We start from the raw sequence: 25,272 nt of genomic DNA, 5'->3' as shown, positions 1-25,272 counted from the left end.
CCGTGACACCCTGCTCACGGTCATTTTGGTGTTGACGAAAATATATTCTAAACAGTCTTGTTTTACTCAAAAAATTTACAATATAATTATCTGCTGCCTTTGTTTTTTTAATTTTTTTTTACATAATTCAATAACCAATTTCGACAAACAGCCGAGCGGGAAACGGGGGGTCAGGGAGGGCAGTTGATTGAAGCGATGAGAAAAAGCGATGAGAGCGGTGAGTGAGCTCATTGGTCAGATCTCCCCGCGATGAGAGAAAAGGGGCGGGACTAAAGCCCGAGGTCGACATAGAAAACGGCGAGACTGACAGATCGTCCAGAGCGGATGACAGCTTCTGTGCAGTCGGACGAGGAAGGAGACGAGGAGCCCCCACCCTTCCAGACCAACTTTTACAAAGCTCTACAGATTCATATCGTTATGTAATTACGCACTTGCAACAGCTCGCTGTATCTTCTAGTTTATATTAGCAGAGCACATGCCTTAAAATTGCGGTCGAAAACCAAGAAGAACCCTTTTTTAAGTTGATGTGGCTTAGTTTGGCCATTAAAAGCTGAAGACGAAGAAACATTGCGAGGTGCAGATGGAGAATGGAAGATCTCGACGCTCAAAGCGACCGCACAAGCCACAGTGTCGGGGTGGTAATGTTGCGATGTCAACATCAAAGATGTAGCGGACTGACCGCCGCCTTCAAGACGTCCAAGACCGTTTACAAAATAAGAGTTTTATCCAACACGTTGAGCCGGTGAATGCTGCCCGACGTTATTAACTTTGGTGAGTTTGAAGATGAAATGTCGCTCGGTGACCTTGACAATTTAACCCTTGAATCTGTGTGTGGGAAAAAGTTTCGATGTGTGCGCAGCGGTGCAGGAAACGAGCCCGTGGTGTGGTCTCCTTTCATCAGGCTGCGTGAACTTATCATGCTTTGATGAGGAGTGTGTTTTTTTTCAGTAAAAAGAAAACAAATATATACGAAGACCAGATGCTGCATTATTCACATATAGGCTTTAGGAAATGTTGAAACAGAAGCTTGGCTATGTTTCCACATTTCCTAAGGGTTAAGAAGTCTTTCTTGTGGGTTGTGCTGTTACCTCGCCTTTGAACGTAAACGGAAGTCAGTGTGTAGGCCTGCAGATGTGCTACAGTGGCCAGACAAGCATCGCAGTCTTTCATGGGAAGTGCAGTGTCTTTTCTCAACTTTTTCTCTTTCAGCCTTAATCTAATCAACCAATAAAGCGATGCAGTCCTAGTACAGTTAACACAGCTCATCTGAGACAGCCACGATCACTATAAACAGTAGCTTAACTCAAATCTGTGTCTGTAAAACTAGGCTTCTTTTATTGTATAAAGATGAAAAGGTGACTACATATCATTTGTTGTAACCAAGTCAAGAAGCGAACACCCCCCCGTGTGTGGCGGGCTGCCTTCTTGGGAGCGTTCCCATGGAAATAGGCACGCTTCCTGTCTCGGGTCAGGAATTAAGTGGCTTTTCAGAAGTGCTTACTCTATTCTCTATTTGATTATTTTAGACAGGCATAGTGGGACGGAGGTCAGTTGACATCCTAATCAGGAGTAAAGTTATACATTTTGGCTATTTTGCTGGTGTTAATGACAAAATCAGAAAGTGATCTCTGCCTCTCACTTTGCAGCGGTTCTCAGACTTTGAGGTCTAAAATTAAATGATGTGTTTGGCTTAATTACCAGTTATCCTTAAGTGTTCAAGTACTAGTATGAGAAGGAGAACCCACACACAAATGCAACACTGGCTGTTCCTCCGTCTGACCTCTAAGAGTTAGTGAGTTCTGTTAATCAGTGTACTAGTGACACAGATGACTTGTCACACTGCTGTGCATTTCGTGCCTGGAATCTGACCTCAGTGTTTAAGAGACCAAGAGCACAAGACTGTGACCTCTCACAAAGTCAGAACCCTCCCTCGTCCGAGCGCCTCTTCTCATCGGACACCTGTAGATTCTTGGGGAAAAAAAAGTTCTGGGGGGTGGAGGGGCAACAAAATGGGTGAATGGAAATGTGTGTGTGTGTGTGTGTGTGTGTGTGTGTGTGTGTGTGTGTGTGTGTGTGTGTGTTTTAGTGGTTTTAGTGAGTGAGAGTGAGTTAGAGGGAGATGACAAGATATTTGCCATTGGTGCTGTTATACATTCACTTACCTAGAGGTTAGTTAGCACTTAGCTAAAGCTACAGATTAGACTTTAGTCTTTGTCACAAAACTGCTAACCCATAATAGGTGAAATAAGAATGAGCAAAGACTTTAATACATTACAGATAACAATAAATACATGGCAATAATTTGGCCTTTTCTTAATACATTTTGTGCCTGCACTGGGCATCTGGTGTCATAAGAAATGCGGCTGAAGCCTAAAAGCGCAATTTAAGGAAGAATGCTTTGATGAGTGGGGCCTCGATCTCAGACGCAGTGGCACACAAACTGTAATGGTGCTGGGAGGAGGCACTGGGGGGCCACAGGTGGCCCTGCCATCAGGCCTGGTGAACTCAGCAACATTTATGACCCTTCACTTTAGCATCACACCCCTCAAATACGTCCATCTGGTTCATATCGGTGAGATCAGAAGAACATAAATGGGAATGGACGAAAGGAGAAGTGGAGCTTCGGGCCAGCGGACGTCGAGCTGCTCCACAGCGTCAGTGCAGGACTCTGTAATCTTGTTGTGACTTTGCTGCCCTTGAGGCGTACAATGTGTGGATGGCTGTCACTATTAACGTAGTACGTCACACTTTGCCTGCTTTCCCGAGCGCATTGTTGTGTGAAGGCCACTGTACAATGGTAAAGAGAAGACTCTGTCTAAAGGTGAAGAGGATTTTAATACTAGGTGGCTTTTGGAAGAGTGGTCGCTGTCTTATCCGCAGATCAGCACCGATTAGGTCGTTTGTAGGTGGACACGGCCAGGAGAAAGAAGGGACGGTGGAAGAGTAGGGTGAGATGGGAGATGTGTGTGGAAGGAGAGGCGGTGTGTTTTTAGTGAGATGCCTGCTAGATTCCTCGGTGGCTTCACGTAATATGGGACCCAACAGCTGACACCACTTACATTAGTGTCAGTTAACTATGGGCCTTGAGTGGGGCCCGACAGAGAAAGAGGGTACTGGAGAGAGCAATGGGTGTCTAAACTCAGACACTCTCACACTCTCACTCTCTCTCTCTCTCTCTCTCTCTCTCTCTCTCTCTCTCTCTCTCTCTCTCTCTCTCTCTCTCTCTCTCTCTCTCTCCCTCTCTCCTTACCCCTCCCCCCTGCCTTACTGTGTGCTATATGGTTGCCAAGTGCTAAGAATCCATGGAATGTGGGATTGCAGTGTTCTGATAAAGTTTGCTTTGTTCCCGCGGTGACCTGAACGCTGGGGGAGATCTGGGACCCTGGGAGTTCTACTGAAGCACAGCACCCAAGTGTGTGTACTACAACACACACACACACACACACACACACACACACACACACACACACACACACACACACAGACACACACACACACACACACACACACACTGTCCCTGCCACACACCACAGCTACCAAACCACAATTCATATGTACCCCAATTATCTGACACCATACACTGGATACTCTTTGCTTTCGCTTTGGTTAAGTTCTGCCAGAAGTCCTGTATATAGTACAGTGGGAGGAAGAACTGTAAGGAAGCAGAAGCATTGAAAGGTGCTATCAGTGCAGTCAAATGGACTTGAACCAACATGTTTGCAAGCATACTGCATTTGCAAAGATTGCTGAGTTGTGCCTGTATTTGCCTTAAAATTGGCTTAAAATCTCAGCTTCAGTCTCCCTATTATTGATGACCAGAATTGTAGCGTCTCCGGTGGAGTCTCCAGCTTATGGAGAGAGCCGTGGTGTGACCACCTTATCTGTGACCGCTTCCTCCTGAACAGGACTGAGGTTTTTCCACGAGGGAAGGATCTCTGACAAAGAAAACACCAGGAGCACATACGCTACAAGTACACACTGGCCACATATCTCACACGGCCATGTTAAAACTCACATAAAGCTCCACTGTGAGAGGTTCACTGTAAAGAAAGTGGGAGACGACAAAATGGAGGCAGGGGGTGGCCTGGGTCTGGGCCTGAGCCGTCAGGGGGTGGCCTGGGTCTGGGCCTGAGCCGTCAGGGGGTGGCCTGGGTCTGGGCCTGAGCCGTCGGGGTGGCCTGGGTCTGGGCCTGAGCCGCCCTCCCTCGTGGCCTTATGGGAGTCTCATTAGCATCACCAGTCTGCTTGGTGTAGGGAGGACACAAAAAAAGCACAAGCTCAGCCCTCGGAGCACAAGGGCCGTAACAGGCCCGTTTGGAGGATAAACAAGGAGATGGCTGCTTTGTGATTGTGACGCAGAATTGCAGGGAGTGGGCACAAAACAGGTTCTGTGTGTGTGTGTGGGTGTGTATGTGTGTGTGTGTGTGTGTGTGTGTGGGCGTGTGTGTGTGTGTGTGTGTGTGTGTGTGTGTGTGTGTGTGTGTGTGTGTGTGTGTGTGAAGGAAAGGTCTACGGTCTGCAGGGACGCGGTGCGTGTGAAGCTTCATCAGATTGGCCCTCTGTGGGAGTGTCATGGCAAAACAAACGGCTTCCACTGACTCTTCTCTTGTTTTTATTGTAAATATGACATTTCTGCATCCCATGGCAACCAGCCCTCATGGTGTCAGAAGGATAAACAACATCGGGTACACCAGTGTGATAAACTCAGCCAGAATGTCTGACACTACCCAACTGGCTCACAGACCACATATCCCAGCAGCCCCTGCTGCGCTGCACTTGCATTATACCTGCGCACACCTTGCCCCGTGTTCAGTGTTGTGGTGGATGGCCCTGCGGGGGGCGCCCTGCGGGGGGCGCCGTGCGGGGGTTTGTGTGGAGAGGCCAGGAGCTGCTGGCAGTATGGGCTACTGTAAACATCCTTGACTGGAAGCTGGTGCCTAAAATGGAGCTTTCAGTCGGATGTTTGCAGCAGCCAACTGCCGTTCCCCCTGCTCAGAGAGAACCACGAGGAACCAACGGAGAACGTCGAGCAGGACACAGAGCGGCCGTCTGCTCCCACTCAGCAGCTCTTCTGGCGTAGAGGTGTACTGAAGGTATTACATCTGCTCTGTGTTTGTAATATAAATAGTGTGAAGCAGTGATCTCTCCTGGGGGATTGTTGGTGGAGAGCCCTGGAGCTGTATGGGTAAGCTGCTTGATAGCAGGCAGGCAGAACTGCATTTTTTTGGGGCCTCGGTAAAGCACGCAGCAAGTGTAGAGAACAGCAGCAGTGGCCCCTGGGTAAGGGCCCTGGATAAGGGTCCTGACTGCTGACTCAGGAGGCTGAAAGTCCACCTCGGGGGAGGGGCTTTGTGCCAAATTAACACCTCCGATCATGTAAAACGCATTCCAGCCTGGCACCTGTGGAGAGTCAAGGGCCAGATTGTGGCTGCTGCCTATGGGCCAAGTCTCCCTTCACACTCTTTCAAAAGCCCGTAAGCCAGAGGCCAGTAGCACGGCGCCCCCCTGTCTCGCCTCCAGGATGCAGTCTCCCACAGGGAGTGCGATGAGACTCACAGAAACATGATCCGCTACTCCACAATGGGAAAATCGCCAACCTTAGTCCATAGAGAAAATGGTTACAGTGAATAATGTTTCACCTCCAGTTCACGCTCTGTCGTGATATTAATGCAGCTAGTTTCATTGTTTAATTTTAGATTTAATAAATCATTTTTGTAAAGTTACGGGTAAACATGGAAAACTGGCAGATTTTCAAAAATTCAGTATTTTTGTTTTTTTTTTTGCTCTTTATGAATGTTATGTATTTTACGTGTCAAATTCATTTTTGAAAGGTAGGTACTGACAGATGGATATTTATTGGATGTAGGGTAGATAAAACGGTCAAGTTCCTGTTTTTCATAATAGCATAATTCAGTTAGTGATTCACTCCTACCATGTCTACACATAACATTCTACATATAGGTTCTTTAAATGTACAATTCTGTGATTTTGGATGTGTTGAACCAGCCCCCTTTAGAATATTGATAAAAGTTGAATCTATGTGATTAATATTTCATTGAGGAGCACCTAGTTTCAGCACTCTGGACAGCTCTCTCGGGTTATGACACTAGGTATCCAGTCCCAAGGGTGAACAGGAATCCTCTGGGATGTTAGCTAATAGTTATCACTTCTTTAACACACTATCTCTCTTTCCCTTTCTCTCTCTCTCTCTTTCTCTCTGTGCGGACTAGTTTCTTTTCATGTATTCTACCTCTTTGGCTACAAAGCCTTAATAGGCAGGAAAGAGGAAAGAGTGATAAGGAGGTAAGGTACCAGCAGGAGAACTTTTGGAATATTTGTACAGTTAAACAAACACAGTGTAAAGCTGACTAATGATAAGGGTATCTGTATTCCTAAATGTGTTGTAATTGAATGTGGTTCCTGTTTACTATGGAAATTCTAGCCAGAGGGTCAAAGAGCTGAGAGGTACATTTTCAAGATAATTGGACATGTGAAGTGAATTTTCTTGGTTTGACATGATGTAGTTGCTTGTTCAATTAATGTACTATTGCAGTAGTATTATTACTAGTATTAATACTATTGTAGTATATACTGATGTAATGTGTACTAAAAATAACAATTGGCATGCTGCTGGTTTCATTTTGACCGTAGCTGCACCCTATTGCTCCCTCTTCATCACTGTATTTGACCATTTAAATTTACCTTTAACCATGACAGTGGCTCTGTATTTGACCTCTGTCCCCTCTCAACACCCACACCCTAACATAGGCTCCGTGTCATATACATTTGTCCTGCTGCAGACAGGGAGACAGAGAGAGGGAGAGAGCGCTCTTGTCCAATGAGAGGAAACAGGCCTAAAGAATGTGAAAAGCTCCCATTCAATCGGGTTCACAGGGTCTGGGAGTGGCTACATCCTCCAGGGAGGGGTGGAGGGGTGAGTGGGGGTGGAGGGGGGGGGGGGTGAGTTGTCTGCAGTAGGTCTCCAAGAGAGGCAGGCAGGCCAGTCTGATGACGCAGGTCTGTGTAAGCACCCAGAGCCTCTGCCCTCGCCCGTCCCCTGGGGCCTGGGCACAGCTCCAGTGTCCGTGCCCTTTGTTTACCTAAACAAACACAGCCCGAGTGCAGCACAAGCCTCTCTCAGTGGCCCGGGGGCCGCGCAGTGGGCCGTATGCTCAGGAATGCGGCTCTATTAATAGAAAGTGGCGATTAGCTGAAGGACTAATGGCCGGCGTGAGCAGATTCCCGAAGGGCGCGGAAGTGACGCACTTTCGTCCACTTCCGCTTCCTGCTTTATTTACTTTGAGCTTCGGACGAGACGTTTTCAAAAGTCTAATGTGACGTTGGCTGCCTTGATGCCCCAAGAGATGTTTTGTGGAGAGGTTCGGGGCTGTTTTTAGAACCGGTTTTGTTGCTGACGCTGATACTAGTGTGTGGGAGGGGGGACAATTCTCCAGCTTACACCTCATTTTGTCTGATTAAAATATTTCTGCCTGCCTGTTCTTTAAGGGAGTGTAAGGGAGGCCGTCTGTGGGTCTCCCTGATGAAGAGGGCGGGGCCTCAGAGGGCGGAGCCTCAGGGAGTGTAAACATCCTACACTCTCAGCTGGAGCCACGTCGGACGCTGGGAGTGGGTTGTTTGCGCTCTCTGCCTCCCAGACGCCACCACACCACTGGGGAGGCAAAGCGACTCCGCTACACCCCCTCTGCTCGCGATACAAGAGGAGGCGTCTGTCCTGCGTGTCGAGCAGCGAGGGGGGGGGGGGGGGGGGTATGGGGGGGCGTTCGTCTGAATACGATTCGTTTGTGGGCTAGAGGAAATGGATCTCCATTGTGAGGAGCAACACAGGGGTCTGGAGGTGGGTCTGAGTCTCAGCATGGCCACAGGGCCGCTTTGAAGCTCCCTGACCCGGCAGGGTGGGACAGCTCCAAATGCCTCCAAGCACACCCGCCCAGACCGAGCTGTTGTCACGGTGATGGAGTGGCCCAAGAGGAAATGGCTATTTATACTCTCCAGAGCACAGAGAGAAGCAGCCTTCCGATGGGCGGCTCGCCGGTCCTTTTCCGTCAGTGAGCTGGGACCGGGCCTTCCAAACGCATGGCACTGTTCACATCCTCTTAGCTCTTACATAGTTTAAAGAGGTAATTCAGCGTCTCTTCTTACAATGGTCTTTTTCGTATAGTTTTGGGATACCATGCACCACTGCCTGAAACATACATAGATCCCATACATAGACACAGTGGCCCCATACACAGACACACCAAGAGACCTTTGACCTTTGGGCAACCTTTGGGCAACGTGCTTGGCTCGCTTGCCCCGTCTACACTGGTTCATTGTGTGAGCTGTGTTGGTCTGCCGATTCAGATGCCCTCCCCTGTCTGGGGAGGTCAGGATGCATGCCTGGCTATTTTCTGGTTCCCACCCTCTCCCACTGCAATTATCTTGGTCCACTCTTATTCAGTGACGTCATTACTTCAGCTGCTCCCTCATTATCCACTAGGGGGCAGACTGTCTAATGAAGGCTTAGCAACTGTATTTATAGCACATTCAAAGGACTTATTTTTTTTGTTTACCAGTTATGTGCATTTATGTGTGTGAGCAATATATATGAACACAAATTGAAGGTTGTAAATAAAATAAATTATATACACAAATTACACAAAAATATAAGAAAATAACATGAATGTGGAATGACTAAGCTGCAATCAACAATTACTATTTTGTTTTATTTGTATTTGTTTGCCAAGAAACAACTAATTCCAAAAAAATACTCAAGTCGTAGCTTTTTTTAATTTGCAGTAAATCTGACCATGTTTTCATTATTGGTAAGGAAAATATTTTCTCAAGCTCACAAGAGGGCAGCAGAGATCTGTTGAAAGAGACCACAAACCGCAAAGGCAAAACATTCTGACATAAATGAGTGATCTCTGAACCTGCGTGGAAGGAGTAACCCAGGTCAGATGTGTTAATGGCCCACCTGCCAGTTAAGGTGGCTGGCTGAGAACTGCTGTATGCTTCTCCCTGACAGTGATGTCTGCCCTGGGTGTTGGCGAACATCACAACGGGACCAGGAATGATGGAGTCGCTCTGGAGTCTGGCAAAGCACAATAACATTACAGCAAGATGCAATGAAAACTTTCATGCAAGACATAATTGAGGTGCATTTCAAATGTTAAAGTGCTATTTTAATACTGTACAATCCTTTTTATATTTATTAGAAACATCATTGGGCTTATCATAGATTTATATACATTTATTGACATTCCAAACATAATCTCTATTATTGTGCCTAGATGTATACCTAGAAGTGTACAAGTTTACAGTGTTTCACTTCTTATTGCTCGTTCACTGGGATTTACAGCGCACATCATAACACACTGTTGTTTGGAAGTGGTATACTATGAATAACACTGCTATTTATATTTTTTATGTATATATATATATATATATATATATATATATATATATATATATATATATATATATATATATATATTAGTGCTGTCAAATCCAGGTGCCGTGATTAAAAGTCCTCACCAGGATTTTGCTCAGGCTTCCTGGATTGTGTTGATTCCACTAATTTTACCTGGATTGCTAATTAGAAAATCTAGCAAGCTTGAGCAGAATCCTGGTGAATCAACACAATCCAGGAAGCCTGAGCAAAATCCTGGTGAGAACTTTTAATCGCAGCACCTGAAATTGACAGCACTAATATATATATATATATATATTTTATTTGATAAATAAATAATGCGAGCACAATTGGAAACAACTCTCATGTCTTGTGTGGTAATTGTACTGCTCACATAGTAACTGGACTGGGCCTGCTCCTCTTGTTGATCTGTAAAAGTGTGTTTCTATTAGATAGTGTACAAAAAAAACCCAGAGGAAACCACTTCAACTGCTGCGCTGAGCCGAGTTTCGGGGGAAGTCCGGAGTCTCGATCAAACGAGGAACCGAAACCAGTCCTGACGGGGTGAGCAGCGTCGGTGTGTTCTCAGCAGTCCAGACGCTTCAGTCCAGCACGGACAGTGTTAAGACCCACTGGAGGAGCAGGACGTTCTCGGGGTGTGTGCCTGCATCTTCCGCCTGCTGCCCTAATTTCGTCTACTCTGAGTGAGCCTGTAAATAGGGTGTCAACTCAGAGGCCACACTGATGGCCTACACGGCTCGGTTCAGACACAGCATGCAGGACCACAGGAACAGCCCTAAAGGCACAGTGCAAACACTCATTCACATTTTGTAAACCAATGAAATTGCAGTGCTAGGTGTTAATGCACAAATGTCTTAGTAAGTAAGGCATTAGCCTTGAAGGACAATTTTAGCATATGAGTCTATTATCCAAACTGCCTAAAAGTGTGTCTTTATCTCATACCACAAACTCACTTACACACACGCTCACTCACACACACTCACACACACCTCTGATTCATTCTACAGTGGAGCAGCTGTGTAATGACAGGACTGTGCAGTCTCAGGCAGAAATGTGCTTTGCCTTGGCACTGCTGAACGAAGGGCCGCTCGGCGTCATGCGTTTCAGAGGGGAATGACCAACACTGGCCTAAGCACTCGGTCATCTGTCTCTTACTCAGCCACGTACATTAACGTCCATTATACAAAAGTACAGAGATGATCAGTCATTGGGTGTTTCCCTATACAGGCCGCCTGAGTTAACGGTAAACATGTGGTTACGACTGCAGAATGAGCAGTTATCTAAGCAACATTTACAGAAGGAGTTCTCCTGTCTGTAATTTCAGCATACTGCCACACCACACATTTGCATATGGAACATGCTGCTTAAAATACTTTTGAAAGGTTTTTAAAAACTGATGTCCATTTTATATTTACTTGACAGGTCCTTAAAACAGTTCAGCTAGTGGTGCAGTATGAATGCACCACTATGCAGTAGGAGTTCCTCCGCTGGTTCCTTTGGTCTTTGTAAGAGGCTCCAAACTCCACCACAGACAAAACACCTCCACTGATCACACAACAAGAAGCGCACGCAGGGCCCAGTGCAAATAACAACCTCTCTCCATATCTGCTGAGAGGCAGCCAAGCATCCGACGAACGGGCGCTCCTGGTCGGGAGGCGGAACGTGTCACAGTGAGATGGATGAAAAGAGACGGGGAGAGATGGAGATCACTTCCCTCTCTTCTGTGAGGGTGGGAGTAATTGTCAGTGCGGTTTTGCTTGACTGACAGGCCCTGGGGGTCCGTGGGGGGGGGGGGGGGGTTGCCCTGGAGACTCCCTGTTCCTGCACAGCCCCGGTAGACTGGACCACAGTGGTGGCCGCGGGTTCTCCAGGACCTGCTGCGCCGCTCAGGTCGGCTTCCACCCGGACGTTTGGAGAACCCTGGACCACGAGCCGGGCCACAGCGCTAGATACAAATGTGCTCAGTTCATGGAACAAACCAGTTTTTGTTATGGGTTTATTTTTGCTGCATTGGCATCACCCTCATAACTAAGATCAGATCCACAGTGTTGGTGTTACATTGGCTGTTCTGATGGCTGTGTGTCTGCTACCCTGCCTCTCTGTAATACAGACATATCTACATGTAGCACCACACACGCTGTTCACCGAGTGGCTTACTGTTGTATGAATCTCCGAGGCAGCTAATTGAAAGAGACGATGACACAGTGGGACGTGTAAACACACTCACGTGAGCACACACACGTGAGCACACACAAGCCCGAGCAGTTGCTGGGTGAGTTTCAGGGAGTCGGAGTATCCAAGACTGTCCGGCACTGCTCCCAGAGTTTGTTACTGCTGTACACACACACACCATGGCTTCCAGGGTTTCTCTCAGTGGGCTTCCTCCACAGAAAAAAAACACTCCTCAAATCCATACAAATACATCTGAGTGGTCACACACAACGTTGTGTTTACAAGCTGTGCAGAATCCCAAGGTGCTCGGGGCCATGTGTGAAAGCCTATCAGGGCAGTCGCCAAACGAGTGCTGCAGTGAGCCCTGGGAAAGCTCAGAGAGGTGTGTGTGTGTGTGTGTGTGTGTGTATCACCACAGTCTCCAGCTGCCTGACAGGTGAGCCCATGCACACGGACATGGCGGGAGGATGACGGGTCACAGAAAAGAACCAATCACACGTTGACACGTCGACGGGCAGAAATGCTCCTACCGATAGCAGAGCACGTCCTCATGCCGCACACGGCCCCCTGGTGGGAGCATATGGACGTGGAGCCCCCACAGCTTCTCTCCAAAGTCACATTCCCCATTGTAGTAATCCTCACAGCTCTGTGAGGGAGATTAAAATGCAGGAAGTGAGAGATTTGGGCTTGGGTTTGAAATGCACACCGTTGTGTGTGTCAGGCTCCATGATGGACACTGGGACAGATGATGGATGCTCTGCCTTCCTTTAATATGAACACGACATCATTTGTTAGGCAGCTCGATTAAATTTGCTGTCCGAGGACTAAAATGCATAGTTGCGTGTGTGTGTGAGTAATCAGCTAGTATGACCTTCCCTGTGACTGTTCTATATGCTTTACCTCACAGTGCACTTATTGTCAATTATACATAATGTTAAATTATAACGGAATATAGTGATGAATAAATAATTAAGATATTAAACTTTTGTAACATCTCTGTTGATGGTTGATGACATGACTATGTAAGCACACAATCGCCACACATGTAACTATTAATTTTTTATTATAGCAGGTCACAATAAAAAAACCAAACACCTCACCGTATTCTATATCAAACATTAGAAAACATTTGTAGCGCCTCACAAATAAGAGACGACAGATACCACACAAAGAACAGACAGGAAACACAACCAGGAGGATGCGTGTTGTGATTGGCTGCATCTGAAGCAGTGAAACCACACACACACACACACACACACACACACACACACACACACTGCAGCAGGAGCCCAGGAAACAGATGGCCGTGTTCTCTACCTGTGCGAGAGGACGCAGGAGGAGATACGCACCTGTACCTGCACCAACCAGCCACCAGACCTGGGCTCTCACCACCTCCCTCCCTCCCAAATGCCCACAGTACCACACGGCTTGTGGTGCATCTTCTCAGATACAGTGGAGCAACACACACAAACTCATACAGGATTATCACCGCATGGTTCTGTGGCAGAGTTGTGGTTACATAAGAAACTTCATGGACGCAAATGTCACACGTGTAAAGAGTGCACTAGAGTGCACTTTCTGGAAGGCTGGTGACCTCGTATTCCGATTGTCCTCGTCGAACGGAGCTGAAGTGGGACAGTCAGCACGAGGCAGCTCACACACTGAGGCACTTGATACTGCGAAACTCCGCACAAACTAAACACACATACTCATACAAACTTGGTATTGCTAATCTCTGCATAAGTATATTCACATTATTGTGTAAAGTGATATGTTCCTGCAGAGAGCTGTGGAGGAGGAACCACACGCAGACAGACAGACTCAAGAGGGCCAAGTTAAATCTGCCCGCGTCTGGGCGACTCTCACAATGTCTCACAGAGGAAGACTGGATAGGCAATTGTGCAACACACACACACACACACACACCCATGTATGTGCTAAACTTCCCTATGGGGTACAATAGGTTTAGGCAAGACTAGTAACTACAAAAGTCATTATTGTGAACCTCAGAGTGACAAACACAAAGTTGGCTATGCCCTACAGAAGCCCTACGTTTCTCCCACAGATATTCACCGAATACCAAGGCAGGGAATAATATTGCTTTGGGTCAAGCCCATTTTCCAAGAACGAGCCGTGTCCATCCTAAAGCCTCCATGGCCCTCCCACTTACACAGGAAACGTTTCGGTGTATTCCTCCGAGTCTCCCCTCGCCCGACCCACCGCACCACTCCTGGACGCCTTCACCGTCTTCCCCTCCGCCTCCTCGGGGCCGCCCGCAATCGCCTGCGCGGAGGGCAGGGTTCGGCCCCCGCTGCGGTCGCTCGTCCCCGCCACCTCCGTCCTGATCCCGCTCCCCCCACCCGTGGGAAGGCGCCTCCGCTTGGGGGGGCCCCAGATGAAGTTCTCGGGGGGCCGGTAGTGGCGGCGGGCGAAGCGCAGGAGGGCGCGTCTCTGGTGTCGCGCCCGCACCGTGTAGACGAAGTACTCCAGCGCGCTGTGGCGTATGTTGGGCAGCGTCTCCTCCAGAAGGGCCTCCTCCAGCAGCAGACGCACCAGCGGGGGTTTGAAGGCCTCGAAGCCCAGCTCACCCAGGCTCTTCAGGATCCGCGTGATCCGCAGGTAGTTGTGCTGAGACCTGTGCAGACAGAAACAAACAGAACCTTTCTAGACCCGGAGGGAACGCAGGCCGGGTTGATGGCACAGGGGTTCTTGTTCAATTGTAAGTTACACAGCAAAAACTCGAGTGATGGATTAACACCTACCGTGCTACATTCACACTTGCCATGTTAATATATATCATATACTGCTTGACATGTGCTACACAATGTGGGTATTGATCCAGCCTGGTTTACAAGGGGCGAGGGGCTCTAGGGAGCCTTCAGGTGATAATATCTTCTGCTGGATTATGATGCGAGGTCATCTTGAAGTGCGTATCCCGTCTGATCCGAGGAGCTCATTGATCTAGTGCGCGTTGCTCAAACTGTGTGCCGTTTGCTAAGGACATGTGCAGACCTGACAACACACAGCGTATCTCTGCAGTGGCCATTGTGAGTGTGTCCTCTGTGGCACAGTCCTTGGGCAAAAACAGACACAAACAGATGTCTGCACAAGGACACACACACACACACACACACACACACAGCGGCCAGTCCCTCCTCTCGCTCCCTGCCTCCATCCACAGCGCTCCTTCGAGCGCACGTCTTCTGAAGGTCACGTGCTGCTCTGCCACATGTGCGTGACCCACTTTTCTGTGCACGGAGGGAGGAGCAGTAGGTCACCTAGGCTGGGCTGGCCCATAACGCTGCCTGGGCGAGCTTAGCGGAGGGCTGGGAACCTCCACCAAGCAAAACCATGCGTGACAGACACAGAGCAGAGCTACAAACCGGAGAACAGGAAGAGGAAGGAGCCTTGTTTGGACCAGAGAGGGTACAACGGCCCATGGAGCATCACACGCTCTCATCACACGCGCCTTTAAAATGGCCGCTCAAGATAACAGCAAACGTGGTCAGTGAGACGCTAGAGAGAAGGAGCAGGCTGAGGGGCGGAGCCGTACACGGGGACATAACGGGTGCGCGGTGAGGAGGTGAAGCTTCAGGCTGGAGGTGTGTGGAGAAGTGCCAGCTCTCACTCGTTCAGGTGCTGGAAGCGCTCCTGCCAGTTCTCAGCACGGGCCACGTTCCCGTTCTTATCCAGGAGCTTAATCCCGAAGAAGTCCAACATGATGGTGTACGCCAGCAAGAAGCGACGCTTAGCCTCACGCATGTTCAGGAATTCCTGTTGACATGGTTTCATCATTCGGTTATCAGACGAGCAGCGTGGGGATCAGTGCACGTCAAACACCACAAAATTGGCTACGTAATACCACCTAATGCGACAATGCACTTGAATACAAGCATTTTAAACACAACACACCATCAATGGCTCTTTGCATGCAGTGCTTTATTCTTTACCTTGATCTCATCCTGAGTGAGTTCATGGGCATAGAAATTGAGGCCTTGTTCTCTAAGTGGAAAGAGCCTAGGAGAGGAGAGGGGAGGGGAGGAGAGGGGAGAGGAGGAGAGGAGGGGAGGAGATTATTCCTCGTCTTATCTCTGCACAAACATGCATACTGTTCTTCCTAAAACATCTTAAATATCTTCATCATGAACCCTAGAAACCTATCGGCGCAGTGTATTTATCCCTCCTGAAAAGGAACGAACACACACTCCTGCAGACGGACGCCCAGTACACTTGTGTGCACTTCCTGAGTGCACTAACGAGCTCTCACCTCTAACGAAGGGGCACGAGTGACTTTCAGCAGGACAAAGCAGGAGGGAGGGGACACGGATGCAGCAAAATGAGAGGACGGAAGAAAGGGCACACGTCCTCCCAGTCCTCTCTGATGCCCTGCGCTGCTTGCCATTAAACAACTAGTGAAGGACAATGATCGGATGATTAGACCCCTTCTTTCTCTGTTCAGCCTCCTCTTTTCTTCCTGTTCCTCCTCTTTAAAACACAAGGTATTTCTTTCTCTTTACCAGGCATTGCTTCATTTTTTCTTCCCCCAATAGGCCAGGCATTTCTCTCTCATTTGTCTAACAGACCAGGCATCTAACAGAAGGATCCCTCTTCCTATAACAGACCAGATATTTCACCTTCTCTCGCCATTTTCCCTACAAACAGGCCTTGTATGACTGGTTGGTTACCTACTGCACTGGGCATCACTCCAGTACCGTCTCTTATTAATTCAATTAATGGAGGGGACACCAGGACTGTCTGCATGCACTCAATTGTGCCTTTAAAAGGAGGAGGTGTGAGTTTGGGCGTGTCTCAGGAGGAGGTGTTGGGTTGGGCGTGTCTCAGGAGGAGGTGTTGGGTTGGGCGTGTCTCAGGAGGAGGTGTTGGGTTGGGCGTGAGGTAGTGTGGGGTTGGGCGTGTCTCAGGAGGAGGTGTTGGGTTGGGCGTGAGGTAGTGTGGGGTTGGGCGTGTCTCAGGAGGAGGTGGCACCTTGTGTTTTGTGGACTGCGGCAGGGTTGGAGGCTCAGGGACACACCCTCCCCCTCAGACACACCCTCCCCCTCAGACACACCCTCCCCCTCAGACACACCCTCCATTCTCCCTAACCAACAAGCTCAGGTCTAAAAATTCACACTGAGCATTCTTACACGTTATTCCATAGGTATCAGAATACAAATTCTTCTACATCAAGAAACAAACGTTTGTCTATTATATTGATAGACTTTAAAAGCCTCCCCCTGAAGGACACACGGCACATATACAGTACTGGAAAAGCACAGCTTTACCACTGAATGTAGGTGTGGTTGTGCTCAAGCTTGTCATAGTCGCCCTTCCATTTGGTGAGGATCTCTTCAACGTAGATTCCTGCAGAGAGGGACACATTTTACTACACCCTGCGGCAATGAAAATATCATACACAACAGGCTAGCGCCCGAGAAGCGGTGTCAGATTGTCAAAGCCGTCTGCCAGAAGTGAAAGGAGATGACGTGAACTGAAAGTGTGCACGTCTCCATCTGCTGCTAGGAGGTAGCGACTGGGTTCTGGTGTCTCCGCTATGAATTACCCTTTAATCCAGCCAATGTTCCTGCTGGAACACAACAGTTATAGACCAATCAAATGGTGCCTCAGCTGAAAACCACCACCTGGAGGCAAGCAGTATCTATCTAAACACAGTCTTGGAGAAGCACCCTGAGCCAGCAACAACCCCAAGAAGAGGCATGAAGAGGTCACGCCGTCTGGTGGAACGTGGCTAGCGTTTTCTGCACTGCTCTCTGGCCATTCTAATAGTATGACCGATCCGCATTACAGGAACAGTCAGGATCAGTTCTACATATACAATGTGGATTTATGTTTTCATTGTCATATCATGGACACATGGAATGGGCAAATTAGGGGTCGTACAGTGATCATGTCCTTCTAGCAGAAGATGCTAGACTAGAGTTGGACAAATGTAATCATACTGTCTCCCACTAAAGCCTGTGGCAGCACCATATAAAGAGCAGAGGTTCAGTTGGACACGTTTGCCTAATGTCATGTTGGCAGTTGAAGACCAGTGCACTGTGCCACCTTAGGCTTAAGTGGAATTTCTTCTTCTCATAACATACATTAGCTCCGAATCAAAACACTGCCAATTTTTATTTTTTTATTTTTTTTACAGGAAATGCATCAGAACAAGATGGATCCAGGTTAGCTAGAACCAAACCTCAGCATTCTGGTCAACTTCTACATTGTTGATTTCTTTTCTGTTCACAATGAATGCGTGTCTCAGAAACCACGAACACTGAGCCTTATTCTCTCAAATAGTAACTTGAAGGATGTTTAACACAAGAATACAGCTTCAGCAATGCTATCTATAGCAGCTTGAAGGATATTTAACAAATAAGGATAGAACTTCAGGCAATGTTAAGTATTAAACAAGCACAGCTGTGTCCTCAATGCAACAAGCACAAGCTGCTTATGACGATGAAGGGGAAGACGAAGGACACGGAGGAGTGAGGAAGATGCGGCCTGCGTTTCAGCTAATGCCAACACACAGATCAAGAGAGTGGACATGGTCAGGGAAGTGAACACACACACACACACATACCATCTGGGACCAGAGGAATCTTATTCAAATAGAACCTCAGATTGCGATACTCATTTGGCTGCCGAGGCTCTTTGTAATTCTGCGTGGAGAGAGAAACAGAAGACAGAAGGTGAGAACAGAAACTACGTCAGTCAGTCCTGAAGCTACGTGAGGGACACGACAATCATCTGGAGGTCAAGGTCAGTATGAGCACTGCAACAAGGCCCAGAAACACACACGTATCTGCATCTGAGAGCCTGATGCATTTGCATATTACATCACCTTGTTAAAGAGAGCGGGGCGGGACAGCGGGACAGGAGAGAGCGGGGCGGGACAGGAGAGAGCGGGGCAGGACAGCGGGACAGTAGAGAGCGGGGCAGGACAGCGGGACAGTAGAGAGCGGGGCAGGACAGCGGGACAGTAGAGAGCGGGGCAGGACAGCGGGACAGTAGAGAGCGGGGCAGGACAGCGGGACAGTAGAGAGCGGGGCAGGACACTTTACTGGGTAACTGTGGCGGTACTCGTACAGGTCCTTGGCAGCATGAAAACTTCTTTTCATCTTTGTTGATGACTCAGCCATGTTACCAAACTGTGTGAGAGACGAGAGAGGCAGATGAATCGTAGGCAAAAGAATTAATTAATGAGCTTCCTCCTAAGCTACTCCATCAGAGTGTGTCCACACACACACACACACACCCTAACCGGAGGGTGAAGAATTCTGGCTGGCGCTGTGTGTGTATATGAGGTTGTTTAAGCTAGTGTTTGGCGCTGGGTCATCTGTGATGGTCACGTCCTCTACACACGTACAGTTGATAATTCATGGGCACAACACAACGCTCAAACAAGACAACACAGCACAGGAATTTTTCTGCAGAGGATTATTTAACGTACTCAGTTCCTAATAACGGTCGGGTAAAAACCAGTAGAGTTGTAAAATGTATAACACTATGCTTTTGTAGTTAGAAGGTCAAACTCAATGGGATGAAGTAACTAGATCAGATTTAACGGTGCGCAAGCTCATCCCTCCCACCACCAAGAAATACAGAAAATATCAATTACAAAGAAGTGTAGTGAAAACGATTCAGTGTAGTGAAAACGTATACTGCCTATACGAGTATGTGTTAATGAATCAAAATGTAATTAATGGGGTCAAAACAAATAACACTAATAAATTCAAACCACGGCAGCAGGACAAAAAGATCCCAAGTAATTATTATAGCATCAAAATAGCTAATGGAGAAATTTTTAAAAGCTATAGGCGGTACAAGACTCCATTATCGATCTTTTTAAAGAATAGTTCCACTCTGCCCACGTTTGCCTGCTAACTACAAGCTCTGCAGTCGATTGGTGCTGGTAAAGCGGCAAAATGCTATAATAATCTCGATTCTGCTTTCAAAATCACCAAATTCAAAATGAGTCCGTCAATCATGTTTGTAATTACAGAAGCAGTCTTCGCCCGCACTCCTGCATCAGGACCAATTCTCCTAACTCCGCTTGTGCGCCTCCCGTTGCGCTGAGCTCCTTTGTTGCCGTTCACAGGTACATTTCAATGGACCGAGCAGCTACCTGCGGGAAGCCGTCCAACTGTTCGGAACATCCCCCCGAACCTGAAGGACCGGTGGACTCGTGGAAGCGGTCTTCTTCCTCTTCTCCCTCATGATTGTCGTTCTCCGAGTCCGTCTCCCACGTCGAGTCGCATTCCTCCACAGTGCTTGGCTCTTTGTATTTCAGACTGCCCATCAGATTTCCCATTTAAACCTGTTCTAGCTGTTGAGGAGCACCCGCGCCTACATATTCCTGCACCGTCGACGCTCTCGCCGCTTTTATTTCTCCGGACGGGGGTATTTCCAGCAAGGATGCGTGAGCCAGACGTGAACACACCCCCGTGCACACGTGTGCCTCATCACCACTAAGTGGTGTGCAGGAGTCCACATCACTGTGCTGTCAAAACCGAGAAGATGAGCAGATATCACGGCAGCAGGCAAAAGATCATTCCAAAATATCCAGTGCATATCTTCGCCTCATTTAAAACAAACATACAAACAAAAACAAACAAAGCCCTCCTTCAAAACAAACAAACAAACAAACAAATTATAGGGGTAGCAAAAGCTAAAATGACCGATTGTGTTTCTTGTTACCTTATAAGGATTGGTTTAAGGAAATGTCCAGCGAACAGATTTTCTTGTGTAATTAAGAACAGAACGTAAAACATGGAGACCATAAAGCATACACAATAATAAAGACCACACTAGTTTTAGATTAAACGCCTAATGTAGGTTATGTAATAGCTGGATAGTTTAGCATCTACAGTGAATGATGTAGGTTGTAATTTTCATAAGCCAGGGGCTATTTTCTTTGGTGTACGTTTTGAATAGCAACTTCAGACTAATAAGGCAAGACAAAGCTAGTTTATTTGTAAAGTATTTTTTCATGCACGATGGAAAGCATCGAACAAGAAAACGTCGTATACAAAAACAGGAAGAAACCAGTCAAAACAGAAACCAGTTACGAGGTTGGCTGGGCTCATATACGCGTTGGGTAAATACAGGAATAGCCTTGCAAAATGGATTACAGTAAGTCACTCCATATGACCTCTTATCAGTCTCACTTAAGGACTTGGTTCAACAAAATGAGAATGTATGAAAAGACCATGTAAACCCTACCAAGCGTAATGGTTACCACCATTAAAAAAACAAGACAACAAAAGATGAAATGTACAAAACAAGAAATTTCAGTACACACAAATCTTCAGAGAAACCTGAGAAAGGTATTCATTTCAGTACTTCTGAAGTTGTAATAGGTGATGTTTCCAGAGAAATGGCACAATTTGGCATCAACTGTGCAAGCAAAGCACCTCTACAATATACAATACACTTCACTTAACATAATACAGTACCACACCCCCAGTTACTCCTGGAATCAATCAATCAATCAATCAATCAATCGATTAATCACAGACAAACAGACAGACAGACAGACAGATAGATAGATAGATAGATAGATAGATAGATAGATAGATAGATAGATAGATAGATAGATAGATAGATAGATAGATAGATAGATAGATAGATAGATAGTATCTAAAGTCACAGAGAGGACCTAATCAAACACATGATGTGATGCCACAACATGACATGGAATTACAATGAATTTTGTACATAGGACAAACAGTAGCTACAGTAGCTACTTCAAATAAAAAGTGGCATTTTGTGTCCTAAGACACAAAACTTTGAGACAAAGCAGGGACATTCACAGGAAAATTTCCTTTAGTACTTAATGCTTTTGCCAAGCAGAAGCAATTCCTCCTCAAAGTTCCTTTGTTTGTCCGCTACTGTTTTTGTCTTGCTGTCTCTGAATATTATCAGAGGTGGACAATCCAGATTCAGAAAGTAAAACTTCCCAGGATTTTACTCAAGCTTGCTGGATTTTCTAATTAGTACTAGCCAGGAAAAATTGGTGGATTCAACACAATCCAGGAAGCTTGAGCAAAATCTTGGTGAGGATTTTTACTTTCTAAACCTGGAATGCCCACATCTGAATATTAAGCACAACTTATGCACAAATTTCCCTCTTTTGAAGTGTGCGTATGGCTGTGTGTCACTGTGGGTAAGCGTGTGACAGAGAGGTGTCCTGTGTCCCTGGGCTCTCTGCTGGTTGTAGGGTAATTGTCTTTCATCACTGGTCTTTCTTTGTAGCATGTTACCAGGCGCTCAGCTCGTCCTGAGCCTATTGTACAGCAGTGGGTTTTGTTATTGTAATGGAAAGCAAAGATGCTGAATTGGGGGAAAAAAAAACAGCAGTTCAGTGACTGGCATTATCACGCTTTCTCTCTCTTTCATCATAATAAATGTGCACATCCACATTTTTAAAGCTCATTTAATTTGATTCCACACGGAAAAGGGTTTTCATCACAAGAAACTGCGTTTTATATTCGGTCTCTTTCACGGGCTAAAAGGCTCTATGCCCGATACCCACAGTGACTGCACAGGCCAGAATGGAGCAATACTCTGCAAGCCATGCAGCCCATTCCTGATGTGCACATGCAAGCTGCAGGCCATCGTAAGCCTTTTCTCACTAAAGCACTCGATTTATCTGAGCTGATGCCACATGTCACTTTCAAGCTAAAGTTGTGATTTTTTTTTTTTTGCTATGATTTATTTATTTTTTTCATTTTTTGAAAACAGCTAAATTACACAGTTAATAAACTGCAGGCATTTGGTTCCGAGTTTGCAAACAGGAATGAGCTGTGCGTTCATCTTTTCCAGCAGGACAGTGTGTGCACTTTACAATTTAAAGCTGTGCAGAGAAATCACAAAAATCTTGATGATACTCTATTATCTGGATCTTATCTTTTTTACAGGGTAACGTGTAGTTTTTCATTAAGGTTTCCCTCATACGGTCTAGCCCAGACGTGAGATGACTCACACAGCCTTAAGGCAGCGCGCTCTTTCAAATCTGCACTAGACTACTCATCAGAACCACCAACAGTGTCTCCTGAATTAGGATAAATAAATGTTACTAAGCAATGTAATAGCTGTGAGTTGCTAACAGCTCTCTTTCTGGAAGTAATGGAGCACATAATAGCAGTGTGATGGAGAGAAGGAGAGGCTGTATTAAGAAATGAAGGAGGGTCAGTAGGCAGAGGAGAAAAGCAGCGACCAGCACTGCAAACTGGCTCTTCTCCTACCCCCCCCCCCCCCCCAACCAGGGTCTGCCTCTCTGCCCCCCTCTTCTCCTACCCCCCCCCCCCCCCCCCAGCCAGGGTCTGCCTCTCTGCCCCCCTCTTCTCCTACCCCCCCCCCCCCAGCCAGGGTCTGCCTCTCTGCCCCCCTCTTCTCCTACCCCCCCCCCCCCCCCCAACCAGGGTCTGCCTCTCTGCCCCCCTCTTCTCCTACCCCCCCCCCCCCCCCCCAGCCAGGGTCTGCCTCTCTGCCCCCCTCTTCTCCTACCCCCCCCCCCCCAGCCAGGGTCTGCCTCTCTGCCCCCCTCTTCTCCTACCCCCCCCCCTCAACCAGGGTCTGCCTCTCTGCCCCCCTCTTCTCCTACCCCCCCCCCTGCTTCTGCCTCTCTGCCCCCCTCTTCTCCTACCCCCCCCCCCCCCCCTCAGCCAGGGTCTGCCTCTCTGCCCCCCTCTTCTCCTACCCCCCCCCCCCCCCCTCAGCCAGGGTCTGCCTCTCTGCCCCCCTCTTCTCCTACCCCCCCCCCCCGCCTCTCTGCCCCCCTCTTCTCCTACCCCCCCCCGCCTCTGCCTCTCTGCCCCCCTCTTCTCCTACCCCCCCCCGCCTCTCTGCCCCCCTCTTCTCCTACCCCCCCCCGCCTCTGCCTCTCTGCCCCCCTCTTCTCCTACCCCCCCCCCCCCCCCCCCCCCCCCGCCGCCTCTCTGCCCCCCTCTTCTCCTACCCCAGCCCACTCGGGCCACTCAATCCTTGGTAGGCATCCAAGTTTCATATAATCTGGGCCTGATGGCATGTGGCAACTCCACAGGAGCCTGTGTGTGTGCCTGTGCCAGTGTGGGAGACACCCCTGCTATGACAGCCAGGCCAGTGTGTGCAGTGTTAGATGCTGCTCGCGCCTCTAATGGGTGTTTTATCTGATAAAACACCCAGATAGGGAAATATTCAAACCAGATTTGTTTCTAATATATTCTTCACATAATGCTGCATGTTGTATTTTTGCTTATTTTCCTTCTTTTATTTGTGCCTTCTGATAATTAATCTGGGGTATCACATAATTTAGATATGGCTATTAACCAACAGAGACACGTTGAGCAAAAACTAGACTTGTTCTACAGAGGTGACGTGTCTTCAGTTCCTGCTTTCAGAGGTGATGTTCTGGACCCTAACTGAGGTTCCTGCTCTCAGAGGTGATGTTCTGGCCCTAACTGAGGTTCCTGCTCTCAGAGGTGATGTTCTGGACCTAACTGAGGTTCCTGCTCTCAGAGGTGATGTTCTGGCCCTAACTGAGGTTCCTACTCTCAGAGGTGATGTTCTGGACCTAACTGAGGTTCCTGCTCTCAGAGGTGATGTTCTGGCCCTAACTGAGGTTCCTACTCTCAGAGGTGATGTTCTGGACCTAACTGAGGTTCCTGCTCTCAGAGGTGATGTTCTGGACCTAACTGAGGTTCCTGCTCTCAGAGGTGATGTTCTGGACCTAACTGAGGTTCCTGCTCTCAGAGGTGATGTTCTGGCCCTAACTGAGGTTCCTACTCTCAGAGGTGATGTTCTGGATCTAACTGAGGTTCCTGCTCTCAGAGGTGATGTTCTGGACCTAACTGAGGTTCCTGCTCTCAGAGGTGATGTTCTGGACCTAACTGAGGTTCCTGCTCTCAGAGGTGATGTTCTGGACCTAACTGAGGTTCCTGCTCTCAGAGGTGATGTTCTGGCCCTAACTGAGGTTCCTGCTCTCAGAGGTGATGTTCTGGACCTAACTGAGGTTCCTGCTCTCAGAGGTGATGTTCTGAGCCCTAACTGAGGTTCCTGCTCTCAGAGGTGATGTTCTGAGCCCTAACTTAGGTTCCTGCTCTCAGAGGTGATGTTCAGTTACCAGAGGGATGATCAGAATGTGCTGGTGAAGAAGAGACGTCTCACTCCGTCAGTCACAACTGCTGTGAATAAAAGACAAGAAAGATCTCAATAGTACTTATAGAAGCTTTAAAAGAACATCACAACCAAGCAATAATCACTCGGACTGCACGCACACACCCACACACACACACACCCACACACACACACACACACACACACACACACACACACACACACACAGAGAGAGAGAGAGAGAGAGAGAGAGAGAGAGAGATAGCACACATGGGTTCCCAGAGAGCACACAAGTCATACTGGTAAATATGTAGGTTGATCTGGATAATAGTGCTTGACAAATGTAATTCTGGTAAATATGATATTAAAAATGTGTCCCTCACACATGACTTCTTTTGGAGTTCAGAACAATGGCTAGATGATCAATTATTTTTAATCAATCATCGTACTTTTCATCATCATTTTACCCTAGTTTTCATTTGTTTAGACATTTTCATCCTAGGTTTTCTCACTACAATGTAGGTCTAAATGTATTCTTTAATAAACTGAATCTAAAGTAGGCTATTCTAATG

At 47.6% G+C, this 25,272-nt stretch overlaps 1 protein-coding gene and 1 long non-coding RNA gene across 3 annotated transcripts; one reads left to right on the top strand and one right to left on the bottom strand.

The window, feature by feature from the left end:
• The first annotated feature begins 301 nt into the window (after window positions 1–301).
• On the top strand, window positions 302–12,599 carry LOC143476254 (uncharacterized). Its single transcript, XR_013121253.1, has 3 exons — window positions 302–771; window positions 9,026–9,155; window positions 9,862–12,599. It is a non-coding gene; the product is annotated as an uncharacterized LOC143476254 (long non-coding RNA).
• An 80-nt stretch (window positions 12,600–12,679) lies between these two features.
• Window positions 12,680–24,768, bottom strand: ogfrl1 (opioid growth factor receptor-like 1). 2 transcript variants are annotated; one of them, XM_076974352.1, is made up of 7 exons: window positions 24,708–24,768; window positions 18,667–18,753; window positions 18,186–18,264; window positions 16,885–16,963; window positions 15,553–15,619; window positions 15,231–15,376; window positions 12,680–14,237 (listed from the first exon to the last, which is right to left on the bottom strand). In XM_076974352.1, exons 2-7 carry the CDS (start codon window positions 18,742–18,744, stop codon window positions 13,769–13,771), a joined length of 918 nt encoding a protein of 305 aa, XP_076830467.1. In that variant the 5' UTR covers window positions 18,745–18,753; window positions 24,708–24,768; the 3' UTR covers window positions 12,680–13,768. The 2 variants fall into 2 exon arrangements, with proteins under 2 accessions (XP_076830467.1, XP_076830466.1); XM_076974351.1 differs by lacking the exon at window positions 24,708–24,768 and adding an exon at window positions 19,731–21,182.
• Window positions 24,769–25,272: the final 504 nt, after the last annotated feature.

The sequence above is a fragment of the Brachyhypopomus gauderio genome, chromosome 15 (genome assembly GCF_052324685.1).
Source record: "Brachyhypopomus gauderio isolate BG-103 chromosome 15, BGAUD_0.2, whole genome shotgun sequence".
Classification (NCBI taxonomy): Eukaryota; Metazoa; Chordata; class Actinopteri; order Gymnotiformes; family Hypopomidae; genus Brachyhypopomus; species Brachyhypopomus gauderio.
Note: the sequence above shows the minus strand (reverse complement) of the source record. Positions and strands in the feature narration are given on the sequence as shown.